Raw genomic sequence first — 19,917 nt, 5'->3', positions numbered from 1 at the left:
AAAAGAGAGCAAAAAAAAAAAACATTTATGCCCTGCGGAGCCATTGTGCACTTGAATATCTTGTACGTAGGAGTTAAGGTGTGAAACTACTGCCACCCGGTGATTACGAAACGGCGGCTGTAACTGACGCGAACCTGGATGAGCGAGACAGCGTGACCTCCCACCCCCGATGACACCGCGGAAGGTGTCACCCAGTAGCTGCGTCCGTGGAGACTTTTTCTTCCTTTCGTAGTTTCTTTCCTAATTGCGCGGTCAGCCTGAACGCCGGTGTGGTATTGGGTGAAAAAGTGACGAGGGGTCGTCAGGGAGGAGGTGTCTGAGAAGGTGTCTTCTCGGGTATATATAACGGGAGCCGCCACGTTTGGAAGAAGCATCGCTCGATCTTCAGTGCCATCGCACCTTCCGTGACGTAACCGAGTACTTCGTTCACCCAAATCAAAATGGTAAGTTAATCTACAGCGTAGCCAAGTATTAGATTTAGAAAGTTGACAAACCATGTTGTTTATCCTAATACTCGTATGACAACGTCGCAAATTTCTACAATATTCCACCACATAGAACATAGCTGTACCTTATTTTTTTTTTTCTAAAATACGGCATTCTTGCGGATGGCTTAAGCAATGGCGCGTCTGGCTACACGCAGTAAGAAATTCACCGTAAACAGAACCGAAACCAAAATGAAATGATAGGGAAGGATTGAAAAATTGAATTGCTGCACAAGCTTGACGGAAAACAAGGGAGACAGGAAAGAGCGCGAAACTGCGCTCTTTCCTGTCTCCCTTGTTTTCCTTCAAGTTTGTGCACCAATTCAATTTTTCAAGTATGAACCAACTAGTCTGCAAAAAAGTATTGATAGGGAAGGTATTGTATCTTTTCGGTCAGCGATTACAATGTTAAGCAACGAAACATCCTGAAAATCATGTTTCTTTCTTTGAAGCTTGCCTAATTTCGCTTGATGACTTTGTGCAACAAACGGTTGAGTAAAAAATTTTATCGTTTTTCTCAACCATCTTTCACCTTTAGGGCTTTCGCATAACATTTTAGAAAGATGCGATGTACCTGCTTGAAGGTTTCCAGCGATTTGCTTTTGCATGGCGGATTGGCAAGTTCAGGCTGCATCCTAAAACGACCTCATCGAAATTACTTTGAAACTATAGATTCATACCACGTACTAGGACAAACTTTATTTTCTAATCTCCACCTTTATTTCTAGATAAATCCGTAGGAGCTTATCTCGTAGGTTTGTGCTACAAACGGGCACTTAACAATTTTGCCTTTTAAGGTTAAGTGCTTCATACGCCAACCAGTTCAATGTCATCGACGTCATTGTCTGTGTGCGAAAAAGAACACACCTGTGGATGCACAAAATGAAGATTTTGGATAGGCAATAAAGGCTGAAACTTTCGCGACATTCCTCAGGGCAGTTCGTGCAGGCAAGTTTAGGTGATTATGTCACTACGGAAATCGAGTAAATAAGGGTCAGGGTGGCAATGGAACGGACGGTTTCCGAAACGTGAACATCATGCAGGCATCTAAATCGCAACGATGGCTCGGTTGACTCAAGCTAAAGAAAGGGGACGTAGTCCCCATTCGGTGCTCTTAAGCTGGTGCTCTTGATGTCAATGCGAAGCCTAAACTTGCTTCAAGTTTTCTGTAAAGTTTACTTTCTCTTATCGATTTTCGCAGAAGCGACTTGCGGTGCCTGTAACGCATGCTATCATTTTACATTTCTCGTGTTCACGGTTTCGTATTCTTCCAGAAGTCCCTGATCCTTGTCTTCACCATTTTGGCCGCCTGTTGCGCCGTGTCGGTTCGTGCCGGAGCTGTTGCACCACTCGTGGCCCCTGCACCGGCGGTTGCAGCCCCCGTGTTGGCCGCCCCTGCTCCCGTTTTGGCGGCGCCCTCTGCCGTTTCGTACCAGTACTCGCACAAGGTGCATCATCCTGTGGTTGCAGCCTACCCGTACGTCGCGCCACTGCCTTACATTGCGGGTGAGTCTTTCCACACTGGCTAAACCCCCGTGCTACAACTTACAAATAACGATATAAATTAGAGCTAACTGATCTGGTTAGTGCCTGCCGTACTTAGCGCCAGCTCTCGTGCTCCTACCTATTCACCTAATTTACGCATTGATGAGCTGGAGTTTACGGTTTTGACTTCAAACATGAAACGTACTAACTTCGGCGTTTGACAATAAGTACATGGTGCCGTATGTCCTCCATAGACTTGATAGCTCTGCCGGTTTGCTCATCTACGTAGTTGCAACGATAATGGGTTGTTAACTGTACACCACCTCTAGTTATATCTGGCATTCTTAGCTTTCTTGGAGAACGGTACATAGCCCTACAAAGCAACTAGCTTTCAATTTTCCTGCACTAATTTCTGAGTACTCAGTTTGGAATGGGGTATCTGGAGGCTATTTTTCATTTCTTAAAAATCAATTATCTATAAGTTTATGGCGGTAGCTTTTACATGAACCAGTGGTGAATATGTCTGAAAACTATCTCCTTTTATTACAGGCTGAGGAATGCTGCGATGAAAAGCCTCGTCAACTGGAACAATGTCCACAAATCTTTGATGGAGTACCAATAAAATAACTCTTTACTGACTTCTAAAGCTGGCCTGTCATCTTCGCGTCCTTCATTGTTTCTATTTTTAATTTTAGCATGGGCACGCTACAGCCTCACGAGTTCCAAACAGGGACACATATTCGGTTACTCGACAAGTGTACCGACACGTGTTGGTGTCAAATAAAGCATGGTGCGTCAGTTTACCCGCTCTGACAACATCTACAACCGCGTTACGTCACAGCACAACCTTCTGAACTGGCGTTGCAGGGTAGCAAACCGGATGCTACAATTCCGGTTAACCCCCCTGCCTTTTTCTTAGTTTATTCTTTCTCTTTCTCTCTGCAGAAATGTTCTCATGCACACGTAGTGGACAGATGGGCAAATGTATTATATATCTGTAGGAAGACCACCCACAAGGAAGAGGTCCCGCGATGCCCTAATTCTAACTACGGTCAATAGGCTTTTGAAAACGATAGAATGCTATCCACTACAGTATGAGGCCCTCCTTGCCACAGGTGGCAACATGTGGCATGTTGACGTCATGTCTTTCTCTTCGTGCACTCTCTCACCCGGTTCTCTCTTCCGTTGCACCAGCTGTGTTCCAGATGGCACAACATTCACCTACAATACGGAAGCAGACAGGGCTCCCATATAGGACGCGCTTCCTCCGATGCTCGCCAGGTGTAGCGCACCTCACCCATCCTCCTTTGTTTCGTCATTTTAGAACGCGCCCTTTTCATCACCGGTTGCCCTTCAGCGTACATGCCGTGCTGTGGCAGGATGACGTAGCAGGGATCGTGGGCTCACTTCCGTCAAACGCGTGACGTCACAGACGCTACAATGCTCACAGACGCTGCTATGAGCACAATGGTCGTGACTCCTACTGCATAGCCTTGTCCGTCCATCCGTACTTTCATCCGATCGTTCGTCCATCCATCAATCCGCGCGTCCGTCCGGCTGTCCGTTCGTTCGTTCGTTGCCAACGTTACGTATATCCTGGCGTAGCCAAGCTATGTCACTGCCAACTTTTTAACTCTGGCTCAATATTTATCACATAAATGAAACTGATTAAAGCAGACTAAAAACACTTTTACCATCGGTGGGGTCCAAAGCAAGAACATTTAGGTCGCGGGATCGTATCCCGGCTGCGATGGCTGCACTTACGACGGAGGCGGAAACGTTGTATGGCCGTGTGCTCAGATTTGGGTGCACGTTAAAGGAACCCCAGGTGGTAGAAATTTCCGGAGTCCTCCACTACGGCGTCTTTCAGAATCATATGGTGGTTTTGGGACGTTAAACCTCTCATGTCAATCAATCAAAACTAAGAACAATTAGGTTATACGTATGATGATTCACCATTCAAGCTATATGACGACTGACATTGCCTCAGCCACTGTCTTGGACATTTGCGTGCATGTAATCTGGAAGCAGAAGCGGAGAGTATGAGAGGGAGGGGGTGTTTTCGTTCCCTCCGGGCTGCTTTAGGGAGGCAGAGCTCCCTCTGGCGCTCGTCCGGAATGGTTTTGAGAGCTTGGCTTGCGCTTTCATTCACTGCCAATGAGCTGTTCGCCTTCGTGTCTTGCAGCTATTTCACAGGAGAATATTTATGGCCGCTCTTTTTCCTTTCAGGATTTTGTCATTCGGATTAGGGGGCAGTGACAAGCAGGAAGTTTGGCCCCGATTTCAATTAGGAACAAGGTTTAAGCATGGCAAAAAGTGTTAAATTTGCATGGTTCTTGTGCGAAATAAGAACGGGATGCACGCGTGCGCATCATGAAAATGAAAGTTTTTTTTTTATGACGTAACAGATAATTTTTTATTGTTCTATTGTCTATTTTATTCACTCGTGGGCTGCACGATGTACCTAATTCTTCTCTTTATTCGTACTCTTTAGTCTGATTTTGTTATTTCTTTTGTGTATTTTTGCTGCTGCTGTAATCGACTCTTCAAGGTGACCTTTTGTTGCAAATTTTGCCTGAAACCTACTTGTACCTTACGCCCTGTAACAGCCCTCTTGAGGGCTAGCAGTATTAATGCATGAATGAATGGGAATTTGAAAACACCGCTGACATGAGACACCGATGAGTTTTCACGTTTCGTGAGGAACCTAAGGCCTTCTCAATAAAATGGCCTTTGACGCCTTGTGGACTGGTGACCAACTTTCATAGTGTTCTCGAAGGACCCCCACGGAAAGTAAACACAGTCAATAGAAGAAAAAAGCATGCAGGTTCTGTATTTCATGGTTATACTCCACGGTTTCATTGAAGAAGGGCACAAATTGGTATTCCAGTGGCTGTCTAGTGATTGTGGCGTTCAGGGCAATGACAAAGCTGACGGAGCTGCCCGATCCGCCATCGACATTGTCAGCAGTGTTGCCATTCTGCCCTCAAGATCTGACGCCGCAAAATGATTTCTTGTGCTAGCCCATCGTCTAACGTTAGACTTATGGCATTCACCGACTTTCACAAGTGCATGGCAACATACTTTGGACCCTGACCTCTAGCTACGTCTCCCACTCAGCCTATAGCAACGTGACACTACCTTGCTAGCTCACTCGTGACTTGAAGTGGCGTTCATGCCTATTCATTTACGATTGGATTGTCTGACATCCCATCATATGAAGTATGTGGGCGCAGCGAAACTGTAGCGTGCCTGTTCTGTGACTTAACCCGCTTTAACTGCGAAAGAGCAACCCTGTAAACCGCACTAGCACAGCTGGACAACCACCCCCTGACAAAGAACCAGATCATGGGGCCCCTGGCTTTCCGATCTGCATCACGAGCTGCTCTATAAGGGCGTTGCTGTGGTTCCTGCAAGCAGCCGGCCTTAGAGACAAACTGTGACTTCGTGGACAACGTCGCTTTGTATACAGTGTTCGGACAGTGCTCCCGTCACTACATTTTTTTTCCTATTGTCCTTAAGTATTCTTCCCTTTCATCTTTTACGCTCTTTTTCAGTTCCCAAACAAAGGGTAGCAAACCGGAGTCTTCTTTGGTCAATTCATCTGCCTTTCCCTCATCTTTATCTCTGTCTCTCCAATGTTTCCTTCTTGGCGGTATACTGTACTCCACAACGAGCTCAGCCTGCTGTTCTGATGGCACATCTTTTTTCGCTTTCAGCTGTTTCGCCACCGTTTTTGGGTCAAGTGGAGTGCCATGAAAGAACGCCAGTAAGTGCTTATTTCGCCATCGCAACACTAAAACTATGTAATAGGTTGGCTCACACGAGACGCCGCTGTCGTCAGACATCGCACATTTGCACGACGCAAATACTCTTTCATCTGATTACGTCAGCATGGCAGTTACTATGGTAGCAAGTTGCAGTGGATCTGCGTAATGCATACTCGCGGTATGCGTGACACACGTTCCCGTGAGCTGCAAAAGTTACAACGACACCGCGGTGAAAAATGTTGTAGTGTTATGCAAAAGTAACCACCTTGACTCGTATTGTTTCATCAAGACGATGAAGTGGTTTAATGAATCATGATACCACTGGCTGAAGTAGTTTAGCAGAGTTGGTGTTGAAAAGATTGGGCACTACTGTGTATCTATATGAAACAGAGAAAACATGTTCAACGTGATTTTGCTTTTTAACACGGCCACCCTTACTTTAGTTTAGTTGGGGTGTGGCTGCAGAATCTTACGCTTGAATCGGGCTCAGGTAAATATCATGTAATCTTTGAGCATTATTGGGACAATATTACCGTTGCCAGAACATTATTTTAATTTCTTATTTAGTTTATTTTCTCATATGCGCTAAGAGAAAACACAAAGCAACAGATGATACGAACGATTTCTTAGGTGGTTACTTCACTCATGCTTGTGTTAGCTTTGAGCTTTATTACCAGCCAATAATCATGACCAATTAATTACATTTACAATCCTAACAACTTCGTAATTACCCCTATAGTTGTCTCCCTGTTGAGAGTTGAATCTGTGAATAGTTCGAACTTTAACTGAGTAATTTTGCAGTGGGCGCCTCCGATAATTTTTGATCGCGTTGCAAAGCACCACATAACGTGACAACACTCGGTTCATGGGAACTGTGTGTCAGAACATACGCGTGCCTAAATTTAGGAGCACTTTAAGTGGTTGAAATTTATCCTCAACACCACAGTGGCGGGTGGTTCATAACAATGTCATGGTTATGGCGTGTGAAACTAAAGCACTTGGCGCTCTGCGTCTGTCCTCTATAGCTGTGTGTGCACGAATGCGACTGTAGCGCATCGCATTAGAAAGCACGCACAGGAAATGCGGTGCGTTGTCATTTACATGAAACGCATTCTCTCCCGAACATGCCCTTACCCTGCCGTCATGTGTTGTCGGATTATAACGAAAGATGCACGGAGGCCACCCTTTCCAATCTCACACGAGAGAATCATGCTCGGTGAGTTGGTAGAATAGCATCAATAAATGTAGCGGAAAACACAGGAACAGCGCTGTGCACGTGTGTGCCTTTTTGGGGTTTTATTGCGCTAGATTTAACGATGGTTTCAAACCTCGTAGGTTACGGCCCGCGTCTCAACTCGGACCGGCAGAACCCCCCCCCCCCTTTTTTTTTTGCAAATCAGTGCGATGCGTCTTGTAGTGGATTGTCAGTGTTCGTACAAGTACGTCACTAGCTGTCCGATGCGATGCTCCTCTGTCATATTGAGGGGAACGAGGCTTATAACGCAGCTGTGAAAGACGTGGAGCTGAGCAACATTAACGTCACGGACGCGATCGTCGGGAAGACAATGACCGTTAACTTTACACTGGCAGTCAACAACGAACTGGGAGAAGACCCGAGGGTTAAAGTGAGCATGCGAAGGAAGGACGGTTCAAAGATTGGATGAATCATTGGCCACGGTTCATGGTATGTGGCGATGTCCTTTTTTATTAACATGGAGTTTCGTTAGGAGCGAGGATAATTCTTCAAGAGTGTAACTTGTCGTGAAAATAGCAGATGACAAAGTGGCCTGGAGTGTGCACTGTAAGGAGTGAGGAATGGGTGCCTGAGATTGATTGATTGATATGTGGGGTTTAACGTCCCAAAACCACCATATGATTACGAGAGACGCCGTAGTGGAGGACTCCGGAAATTTCGACCACCTGGGGTTCTTTAACGTGAACCCAAATCTGAGCACACGAGCCTACAACATTTCCGCCTCCATCGGAAATGCACCCGCCGAAGCGGGGATACGAACCCGCGACCTGCAGGTCAGCAGCCGAGTACCTTAGCCACTAGACCACCGCGGCGGGGTGCCATCGAACATTCTAGCGTTATCGCTAGGGGCGACGTAGGTTCCTGAATAATCTGAAATGTTCACGAAGTGGGCCTAATCTCAACTAAATTATCTACTGCAGTCCTGAAGCTTCTCTAACACTGTTGGCGCGGTTTGCGGTGAGAATCGCATATACAGCATAACGGGGTGATAAGAGAGATAGAGAGAGAAAAGGAATGTAGGAAAGGTAGGGAGGTTAACTAGACTATGCGTCCAGTTTGCTACCCTACACATGGGGAAGGGGAGAGGGGAGTAAAAGAGAGAGAGAAGGATAGACACATGTCACATCACACACACAATGCCGAGTTTCACAGGCGGTCCCTCAATGAAGTTGCTGACAAGTATCTCAGGAGGGCTCGTGTGGCTTTCTGTGCTGATGTGCTGCGCGACCAGGCTCCTAAGATCTTTGCTTCATTAAATGGCCGGTCATCGAGTCTATTTAAGGCACACTGGAGAGTCCGGCGATCTTCATCAAATTGGGCACAGTGGCACAAGAGATGTTCAATAGTCTCTATACAGTTGCAGCAGTACCGGGTGATAAGATACAGTACGGGGTGATAAGAAAACTTGAAGAACGAACGTGGCAATATCTTATTGAACAGAGCGTTGTGTGTTTGGAGCTGCTTGCCGTTCATTGTACGGCATTGTTAGGAAGTTCTAGAATAACGTTTGCAGGCGCTGCGAGCGTTGCGGGTATAGCGGGCACCATATGAGTTTCAGAATGTTTGCCACTCTTAGAGAACAATCTAGGGACTTTAGCTGCCCCGCAAACTCAAATGCACGGAAACTGCACACAGCCTCGACACCAGCGTTTGCGGGCCGCATGCCGGCCGCACACGCCTCCCGCTATTTCCGATTTTCGAACGGGGACTCGCGTTACGAAGCATGCGCAGCGACACCACCGCAAGGGCTCGCGGTGCGCTATTCTGAAACTCCCTATTATTTGTTGGTATAGCTTTCACTCCTTCGCCATTGTCGCAAGACAATGCACAATAAAAGCTCACCTACTTTTGTGAAGGCACGTTTTTTTTATATACCGATTCCTGTGACAAAGGGATCAGCCATGTTTTTAGCAGTGCCTCAAAGGAACACTTCTTTCTGTCCTATTTCTCGATCAAGGATGCATGAAAACAATATAGATACTTACATTGTGTAAACGTTCTGTTGAAAGTAACAAAAGATTAGTTTGTCGTACTGAGATTATATGTACGACAATTAAGGCGAATTCTACAACTAGACGACATCCCCCTCCCCTTCATCAGTTCCATGTCATGAGAAGTAATAACTAAAACAAAGATAAAAAACAAGCACATGTTTTTTTTCAACAAAATACAACATTTTTTTTCACTAAGTGAAAAGCTTGACATTCCTTTCTTAAATAATGCTAAGTTTATACATTGTTAACTAAAGTTCGTAACTATGCGTACAACTAGTTTTCTTCACCCGTGGAATCTCGGGATAAATAAAAATGACGCGACCAACATTTATGAAGAACATTAGGCATGCATATTTTAGGCCCCCGAAAATTCCAACTGGAGAACTTCTACTACGAAGTCGTTTTTGCTCAACATTGTCCCTTAACTGTGCCATGAAATGAACGCTTCTTTTTCTTCTGATTTTCTCCGTTTTCTCACAGTTGGTTCCAACGAGGCTAACTGTGGAGTTTCGAGTGACCAACGAAGGGGATACCGCTGGATGTTAGTCTTTTAAAGTCGATATACAAAATGGGTGATCCTGAAGATGTTGATGATACATAAACAAAGCACGAGAGTGTGCTCTTTAGGGTGGGAATGCTTAAAAATAAAGTTACTGTTGAAATCTAAACGAAACCTCGCACACGCTCATAAGGTGTTGATGTGCAATCTCTTATCCGCCCTCCCCCTCTGCAACTTCCACCGTAATGCACACCTCGGCACAATTTTGACTACAATCATGCAAACAGCGATAGGCAACAACACGAAAAACATAGGAAAACCACCCAACCGAAATGCTGGAGAATACTCGTACAATCGAAGATCTGAAAGTCCAGTGACCATTGGCCACCAGGGTCAAGAAGGCAGTCAAAGCCAAAGGACTCCTAGAATAAGCAGCTCTTTCCCCTTAGGGTGACATCATGGATTGCCGAGAACTGTTTAAAAAAATTCACAGCATATTCACGTAGTCATTGATGATGAGTAGGGCGAAGCGTCTGTCCGTCCGTTAGTCACCTGTCTGTCTGTTCGTCCGCCCATCCACTCCTATCACCCTAGAGCACGCATCGGACCGACGAATAGATGCTTCACCTCACTCATGACTATTCCCTCCTTAGATATGCTGCCAATTTCCTAATATAACAACGCTATCTATCCTCTTCAATCTTACACTATACCAAAACCACTAGCACCATCTGGTGATTATTTCCAAGGACGTATGCACACAACGCCATCTAGTGAGGAATTCTTAAAACTAATTACAAATGCCTACTGCAGCATATTGCAAGGGAACAACCCACACCCTAAAGAGCTTCGCCCGTAAAATGAGCTTTTATTTCTATCTCGCGGAAAGCGCCCCCACACCTCCCCTCAGGAACTACGATTCCTCACTTTTAAATGTATGGTGAGTCAACATAACCCACGAAACACGAGTGTACGGGTCCCGAAATTTCGACCATCTGGCGTTTGTTAACGTGCACGGATGTCACAGAGTTCAAAAAGTCTCTTGCATGTTGCCTTCACCGAAATGTGAGCGCCGAGGCCTGGATCGTGGGTCACCAGGCGAGCAGAGTAATGGAAGAAGAACGGCTATTTGGGCTAGTTGGTTTGAATTCATGGTAATAAGGGCTGCAGCGCGAGCACGAAGGTACTAGAAGAAACGTGAAACGAAAGGCGAGGCAGGGAAAGCAAAGAGCGCTCGTGTTGTCCTCTTTGCTTTCCTTGCCTCGCCTTTCATTTCACGTTTCTTCTAGCACCTTCGTGCTCGCGCTGCAGCCCTTATTACCATGAGCACCGCAATCACTGTACCACCGTGAAGTATACGCAGGTGAAAATGCGAAGCGGGGATTTCGATGGCTATCAAGTTCATTGTCAGCAGGAAATATCAAGTCGATTGTTTTTTTTATTCCACATTTCATTGCGCAATAGTTTTCACTGTCGCTTTATTGTAGCGTGTTATCCACAAAGAACAATGCCTAGTTCCCAGTAGCATTGCAGCGAACAGCTGTGAAAGCGTCAGCAATAAATAGAAAAAAAAGGCCACTAACTGTGCCTCTTTTCAATTCAAATGACATTGAAGCTGCGAGTCGCGCTTTCAGTAAACTAAATTTGACAGAAGTAGAGGTGAACCTCAGCCATTGCATACATTGCTTCATGAAAAACATCTTTATGTCGCCTGCAATGCCTGTTCTCTGATGCGCCGAACATTTCCTTGAATAACCGGCACCTTGACAGAGCAACCACTAACTTGAAGTTAGCATTGGAGATATGTATGCTGAATTGTTTTATATATGCCTCGCGCGCTTACTGCTGGTCGGGGCGTGGACACAGAGACCCGTGATAAAAGAGTGCTCAGGTAAAGAGTTCTTTTTCTGTTAATCTTCAAGAAGCAGGAATTTTAATGGTGTGGACGCTGTTCATGTTGTCTGTCATCGGACGAACCAAGTGAAGTGCCAGTGAGGAAAACGGTGATGTTTGGACAGTTTTGTTTATTTATAATGGAGGGAACTACTTGATGAATGCTTTTCAATCAGAAACACGCAGTCACTGAGAACTAGGGTGAAACCTGAAAGGGCTGCGTGTCCATAGCACGCGAAACACCATTATAGGAAATGTAAACAGGAATCAATGAAATCGGCGGGCACGTCGCGTTTCAAGCAAACCGCTATATGACCCCCTGACGGTACCTTAAGGTGAATTGAGGTATTGTTGCAATATTAAAATTTCTTATTGAGAACACCAAGAACAACGATCTTGCTCTGATAGACACTTCACAAGGGAGACAATGGAAGAAAGAAATTACACAGGTCATCAAGTCACCTTGAGGTACTCGTACAAACACACCGTGGCAGCATAAATTTTGATGGCGGCTGCTAAGGCCTACGTCACACCTTGTCGCTTAAGATGAATCGCACTGCATCACAAAGTTTCCATACTGACATAAGGCAGGCTTCAGCAAACATTACTGTCCACATTTTGGGAAACCACCAGAAAAGCACTTAAGAATATATTATAGCTATCCAGAAGCGAAAAGCAGAAGTGTCCAAAATTTTAGAGCTAACCAGAAAAGAGAAGCTGAAGTTTCCAAATCTTTGGACTTCACATCCACTAACAATTAGGATTTCATGGTGACATTTGCGAGAGCAAAATTTGAAAAGTATCGTTATGAATGTTATGGGGCTACAACAAATTGTTCCTTTTTTTCGCACTTGAAGGTTGTTGTTGTGCAATCGCATATTAGACCAGAAGGTAGACTCGTATTATGCCTTTGAATAATTAATTATGTATTTTCATTATTTAATGTCGAACCTACAGCGCCTAGTGGCATTACAGTGGGAGGGAAGCAAAAAAAAAAATCAAGGTATACAGTGCGGTAGCAAGCTTAGCAGAATCAATAAAACAAATTAAATACATATACGAGAACATCACCAATGTAACAATAAGGCGCACCATTGAAACGTATTAGTACATACTTATGCAGGCAATACTGAACGATACAAATGACAAGTACACAACAAAGAATATATATATTTGTAACGCGGGGGTCGTTTTATCGCTCATAGGTATTACACAAAAACTCACTGCGACATGAAAAACATTCCTGAAATTTCCATACCCTTGTTGCAGCATTAATACGCGGGCCACTTAGTTGCATCCGCCGACGAATAAATTACGCATCTATTGCAACAACAAAACATGAACGAGGTTAGAGATTCCTGGCTTGACCGAGCGAATCTCGCTTATTGAAAACAAAGCTGATGATCTTGTAATACTCATATATGCGGGGCCTTGTGTAACGTTTGTTGCGTTCTGTCGATGAGACGAGCCAGCAACGAAGGGAAGTTAAACAACGTTCCCACCCCGTGAACTCTAACCTTGTGTGTATTCTGTGCCAGTATACATAGAAATTCATCCGGTTTACATGGAAGTACTTCAGTTAGTTCGCGCGGTCTTAATGCACAAAGCTCGTATAATGTATGTCAAGTAGGTGACAACGCATTGTATTTCCGTTCCCACAGAAACAGCATGTGTTGTGCAGTCTGTCGGCAAACCAGAATAGTTTTCTTTGGACGTGTTTTCAAAGAGACAATTAACTGCATCATGTTTGAATATAGTGATATGTACTACAGTACTGTAAATGTGAATACACTTGGTTTGGCTACTCACAGATTAATGCCATCATGTTCCGGATATGTAAACAGTGCTTCTGTTGTGTAATTTCATGATTATTTTTCATTAATAACTCCTTTTTTATTACTTGTTTCCTGCAGAACTACAGACTTTCCGGGTGAGCAATATCATCATCACAGACGCAAGCATTTCTCAACTCACGACTGCCAGGTTTACGCTCACACTGACAAAACCACTAGGAAACAAACCAAAACTGAAACTAACATTGAGGAAAAAGAGTGGTATCAAAGTTCCCTGCTTACTTGGATACGGCAGTTGGTATGACACTTTCTGTGAAACACCTTTTTGACACGTCATTTACGCAGCAGAAGTGTTTATGACATCTGAAAGGACGCCAAGCTCCCGCATGTATCGCCACTAGTCGCACTGATTGTACCACATATGCTAAAGTCTAATTCATGCGATTGTGAAATGTTGTGAAAGTGCACGAAGGAAAATTATGATAGTTTATTTGTTCAAGTTCCACAAACTGTGAATGGAATTAGAGAAGTAATCATGTGGGTGCAATATTACGAAGTGGCAAGCATCAACAGAAGTTGGGGTCTCCTGGTACTCTGGTGTTCTTTTTGGCGAGGAGAGATTCGAGGGCAAGCGTCTTAACAAATCGGCTATCCGGCCAGGCTAGCAGAGCGTAGCACTGTACAGTATAGCATCGTAATGAGCTGGGAAAGGGAAGTAACGCTGAGGAGGAGAAAACCAAGGAGGGGAAAGAGTATGGCAGTACAAATAAAAAAGACAAAAAATGAACTAACAGACACAAAGAGAGAAGGACAGAAAAAACAAAGAGATGATGGAAATAAAGAAGGGAAATGCTTTGAATAAAATTAGAAATAAAAGAAATAAATGCAAATAAACGGACAAAGAAAGAAAAAGCCAACAAGCATAGCCATGCATCGCATACAGCAGGAAAGGATGGGGAATAGAGAGATTGGAGGATAAAAGCCCAGCCAATCCAGGAAAGGGTAGGTGTTCAACAGCTCTACTTGAAATGTAGTTTCGTGCGACTTTGTAGAAGCTGCCTTTTTCTTTTTATTTCGCTCGATAGTGGCTAAGAACACAGGTAACATTGGACAACTACACCACGTAAGTCGGCTGTTGTTGTGATCTCATAAGAGTTTTCTCTGTAATTGTTTAAAACAAAACATGCACGTCTTAATTGTTATTGCCACTCTATTGAGTGACCCAGATTATAGAGGATTCATAGCTGGTTCACACTATAGAAGTCCCCGCACTCTTGCCAAAGCAGTTTGAAAGCTTTGGTGTGACCACAGTAAGCTAACAGCAATGCAGTAACGACAACAGGAGTCATAATTGTTTCTCAAACTTGAAAAGTCTGTTTGCCAGAAACCAAACATACAGTCAAAGTATATCACACTTTCGAGCTTGGCTCCTGCTACAAACAACTTAAGCATCCCACTTGCTCAAATAATGGTTATACAAGTGATGTATAGTGAGAAATTTCTCATACTTGCTGATGATTACTTACTAGCAGCTAATCCACTTTTCTCCAAAATAATGAAGTACATGCACATGAACAGGAACACTTCGTTTGTTTGCACCTTTCTCCTTTTGAGTTGCGATTTGCAAGTTGAGCGACGAATTGGCAGGTTTTGTTTACACACTCTTTTTCACGTGAACATTTGGTATTGTGATTGTTCAACACTCGAGCAAGCTTGATAGCATAGCTAATGCAGTCGCCAGTTTATCTGCCTAAGTAGTTTTTTTTCATAAACACGCGGCCCGTTCCACGCAAATTTTGTCGATGCATAGATACCCTGATATAGACTGCACAAGTGAGAATAAATTTACTCTATTTGTAGTCAGAATAAGTGCGCTGCCTTTTGATCTGCCACAAAACAGTCGATTAAACTTGTTTACCACGCCAAATGCTGAATACTCCATTAAAGGTTGTAGATGATTAGTGCATGAGAATATAGGACGCTGACAAGCATTCTACGATTTTACTTTAACACATAATCTTTCTAAATGCAATTTTCGCCCCGTCACAAAAAAGCTGGAGCAAATATGAAAGAGCTAGAAACACAAAGTTCCCGCCCTCATGTCAAACATCCACATCTGTATCAACGTACGTATGTGGATGTTTGGATGCAACATGGCGTCAATCGTGACAAGCGTCAAGAGGTTTGGATACAACATTCGACAACAGCGCTGTTGTCGAATGGGACTGATTCGCCGAGAACGCTGCCACGTCCTCTATGATCAGTTTAAAAAAATGAAGGACGCTTTAGGTTCGCATTCAAGAGTGGATCGCAATGGCGCTATCGGACCTCGTGTGTGTTGCCTTCCGAACTGCTAGGCTGCTTCGGTCCATGGTGTAGGTCTCAACCATGTTGTCAAGAAAGGAACAACTGTTCTCGTAACAGTGACCATTGTAAGCATCATTGAACGCCTACTTTAAGCCGAGATGTTGAGTACCGACTATAGGCCATATTTACTGATCTTGTGAATCTATGAAGCGGCCACTAAGCGTTCATAGGGCAACACGTGAACCTATACACGGCTGTTCACTTTGTGGATGGTTCTGCTGTTGATGATGAATAAGTATTTCTGAGCTCTTTGTAATGGGCGGGCTTTTAAAATAGCCACCCGTAAATAGCCACCCGGCTCAACTTACATCTTTTGAAGCCCGGCACGACTCTACGCTGAGACTCCGTCCGCACAGGACATTCATATAGTGTGCTTTTCCTACCAAGCTTCAACCAATGTTGTCTCTCTGTGGTGATACAGCTGTTTTCCACACAGACGGCTTAAGCTCGATCCGCATTTTTTAAGTTATTTACACATTTCTTGATTGTTAACTCACAACTATGCCCACGCCGACACCGACACCAACGCGACACCGACGCTGACAGTGACGCCAGAATTTCTGCGAAACGAGCTCTTTCACGCTAGTGCGCTAAATACTGCAACAGCAGAATCCTAATAAGCAGTGCAAGTGTACGATACCCAAGACAGTGCAAGAAAACATGTGCGAAATCATTCATGTTTGAAAATATAGCGGTTTGCATACCTTTAAAAGTGGACGATCGTGCTTGTAACCGCGATCAGCGATCTAGAATATAGCGTATGTTGCCCTGGTGACACCTATCTACAACGATTCTTTTCAGCACATATAAGCTCTGTGAAGGAACAACCAAACAGGAACAAGCCTTAGCGAGAATGTGGGGGAACCGTTGTCCAGTTCCTGCCTTCGAAGAGACTCCAGTAATACAATTCCCAATACTTCCGGCTATGCAAATGATCATAGGAGTAAGTGCATAACTGTATCATTTTTTTTGTGAGCTGATTCTTAGTTTTCCTGTTATACAAATGATAGCAGGTGTAAATGCACTTACCTATAACATTTTCGTGAGGTGGTAACGGTATAACGTTCCATGTTTTTTGAGTGATGCAAATGATTAAAAGCGTAAATGCGCAAACTCATCCCACCATTCGTAAGCAGATAACCTTTACAGTTACTTGTTTTTCTCAGAAAAAAAATATATAACGAGCATGACTGCACAGATACACGACGATATTTATGAGCAAACAATCTTTCAGAGTTTTACTTTCCTCTGCTATAAAAGCAGTTAAACTCTTAAATTCACAAACGTATTATATACATAATTCGAGAACCCATATTGTTGTACGGGTGCGCTTTCTACCACGGTGACGTTCATGTGCTATCTGCACTGTACGAATAGTCAGCTCAGGAAGAAACTAAACCAAAGCTGTATTTCGCAGCTAGCTATAGAAGCGAGAACTTCCGAGTAGTTATAAATACATATGTGTCGATACAAGGTCCCCGGGTTTTCCTAATATGGGATGCCTTTCGTACGATTTTTCTCTTGCCCGGTGCGACAGAGCAGGGGTAAAAGTGCTAGGCTGCTGATCTGAAGGTTACGGGTCCGATCCCGGCTATGGCATTCGCGTTTCCATGGAGGCGAAATGTTAGACGTCCGTGTGCTTTGCAATGTCAGTGCATGTTACAGAACACCAGATGGTCGAAATTCAAGGAGCCCTCCATTTCCGCGTCTCTCATAATCATATCATGGCCTTTGGACGTAAAATCTCACATAATACTATCACGATGTGCCTCAAAGGCATGTCTTAGCCTTGGAACGCCGAACCACATATTTTTTATATGGAACACATACATTCTTTAAACTACGTTATCATGTATTCATGAATAACCAAAAAAAAAGTTGCAATGGTATAATCTGGGGGAACAGTGGAAGTGCCTCAGACAGAGTTGCCGCCCCACCGTGGTGGTCTAGTGGCTAAAGTACTAGTCTCCTGACCCGCAGGTCGCGGGATCGAATCCCGGCTGCGGCGGCTGCATTTCCGATGGAGGCGGAAATGTTGTAGGCCCGTGTGCTCAGATTTGGGTGCACGTTAAAGAACCCCAGGTGGTCGAAATTTCCGGAGTTCCCCACTATGGCGTTTCTCATAATCATATGGTCGTTTTGGGACGTTAAACCCCACATATCAATCAATCAATCAATCAATCAATCAATCAATTAATCAATCAATAATTGTTTAAAAAAGCAAATGTATTGCCGCAATGTCTTGAAAGAGAGCCTGTAATGACATAGTTTTGTTTGAAGAGCAAAATGACAGAATGAAACTCGGACAAGGAACTCACCATGTGCCAGATAGACATAAAAGAATTACAACAAAAGAAAGATTATCGCAGCTCGCTTGGCTGTGCCACCGCAGATCTGGTAGTAACCTAACTGGTCAGTCTTCGCTAGGTTTTCACCCTCTCATCTCTCTCTTTCTCACCCTTTGTTGTGTTGTACCATACAGGGTTATGCTTGCTCTATTTTTTGTCATAGTTTTATTGGAATCATCTCTTTATTCCTCTATTTCATTTTATGACGTGCGCTTTCTACTCGCCTTCATCTTAACATCCCTCTCCTTCTTTATCTCTGTCTATTTCTCACTTTTTCTTTCATTTTATGTCCTTCTCTTGCTCAATTTCTTTGTGTATTTTTATTATCTCTCTTTCCCGCTGTCCTTCTTTTTTTCACTTTCTGTGTTTCTCCCTTCACCATTTTTATGCTGTGCTTTACTTTCTGCCTTCCACATTTCCTTTCCTTCCTCCTCACCCCCACATATTTCCCCTCACTATCAAAATTTTTTTGCCCCCTTGCTATACTACTATATAAAAAAACTTTACTATGCTCTGCCAGAGTGCCTGATTAGCCCATCCATTATTTTGGGCGCAATCAGATTTTTTGGGGGGTAGGGGGGTTGAAATCTTGTCTTGCCAAGCAATTTTTTTCACCGAAAATACCGTTATCTCTTTCTCTTTCTTTCCTTCTTTCCCTCGGTATTTGTTCTCTCGATCATCAGGGCACGACGGACAAATCTGTGTACGTGTTGTGGGAGCGAACCAAAAGAGAAAGACGAGGACGATGGTGGGGGCACGTTGAAGAGGATGAACACGCCACACATCGTTTCACGATGATGAGAGGTTTATCTGCGACACACAGAAAAGCTCGACCATGACAGCTATGTTGTGACGTGGTTTCCTTTCACAACACTACCAATGAAGTTCTAATAAATAAGCTTGCGAAGTAGGGGCCAAATAACATGTTTTAAAATTCTTTGTTGTGGTATTCAGCTATCACTTTTCTGTTGCATAGAATGCAAGAGCACTTCTTTTTCTTAGCCTGGTTTTTTGCTTGGCCTTGTTGCTATTGGCATCTTTGTGCTGAAATGAATGTTCATACCATTTTATCTTTCTTTCAGATTGCCCCAACGAAGTTTACCATGCGATTTGAAGTGACTAACGGTAATAAAACCGTGGGTTGTCAGTCATTTAAAGTGGAGATAAGACGCGGTAAACAGAAACTAGTCGGAGGCATGCAGGAGAAGGCTGTTGGTTTGGAGGAATGAGCAAAAACTTGACGCATGGCTTAGCAATCAGTTATAAGTGCCATGCGAAACAAACTCATTGCTTGCTTCATTTCGTCGTCGCATATGGACATGCCTTGACTTTCATGTCATCCACTTGAACTGTCGCATTCGCGTGCATCTCGACTTTGAACTAGACAAAAATAAACCACTCAGCATCCTTCAGGAGAGTGTGTTTCTAAATAGTCTCAACAAAGAAAGTTACCGTTGCATAAAATTTCGTGTGAAACTTTGATCCACAATATTTGATATCAAGGAGAGGCGGCCGCCGATAAGGGGTCTATATGTCACACGGGTAACTATAGCGCATCTCCACCTTTCAATCATGATGTGTACATTTGTACACGACAACTTCAGTGACACGTGACACACCGCGGGTTTCTTGAAATGACTTGAAACTTAGCTTGCACAATCGTGCAGGCTTCCTTAGCGAACAACCAGCGATCATTTAACTTCATTAGGCTGCTTATTGCTGCAGAGGATCCCTTTGCTCGACACACTACCGTGTTCGACGATTGTACGACGTGCCACGTTCTAGGACCATTGTCAATACTTTTTTTTCTTCTGTCGAAACGAAATTAACATGAGAAACTCTGCATGCATTTTAGGCCTAATTTTTTATTCTTTATTCAAATATGGAGCTGGCTGATTTCAGGATATCTAGATATTTAGTTACGCAAATAAATTTAAGTACTGAAGCCAACTCAAATCAAAGCATTCCCTTATTTTCTTTCTTGGAATGTAACAGTGAGTGCTTTGGAATCATGTCATGCGAATTAGG

General features: G+C 43.8%; 1 protein-coding gene and 1 long non-coding RNA gene across 2 annotated transcripts; both read left to right on the top strand.

Moving 5' to 3' along the window:
• Nucleotides 1–285: 285 nt before the first annotated feature.
• LOC119165741 (uncharacterized) lies at nucleotides 286–2,616 on the top strand. Its single transcript, XM_037417821.2, has 3 exons — nucleotides 286–443; nucleotides 1,760–1,991; nucleotides 2,520–2,616. Exons 1-3 carry the CDS (start codon nucleotides 441–443, stop codon nucleotides 2,522–2,524), a joined length of 240 nt encoding a protein of 79 aa, XP_037273718.2. The 5' UTR covers nucleotides 286–440; the 3' UTR covers nucleotides 2,525–2,616.
• Nucleotides 2,617–11,084: 8,468 nt separating this feature from the next.
• Nucleotides 11,085–19,301, top strand: LOC119165740 (uncharacterized). Its single transcript, XR_012885277.1, has 4 exons — nucleotides 11,085–11,379; nucleotides 13,295–13,472; nucleotides 16,343–16,484; nucleotides 18,972–19,301. It is a non-coding gene; the product is annotated as an uncharacterized LOC119165740 (long non-coding RNA).
• Nucleotides 19,302–19,917: the final 616 nt, after the last annotated feature.

The sequence above is a fragment of the Rhipicephalus microplus genome, chromosome 8 (genome assembly GCF_043290135.1).
Source record: "Rhipicephalus microplus isolate Deutch F79 chromosome 8, USDA_Rmic, whole genome shotgun sequence".
NCBI classification, from domain to species: Eukaryota; Metazoa; Arthropoda; class Arachnida; order Ixodida; family Ixodidae; genus Rhipicephalus; species Rhipicephalus microplus.
Note: the sequence above shows the minus strand (reverse complement) of the source record. Positions and strands in the feature narration are given on the sequence as shown.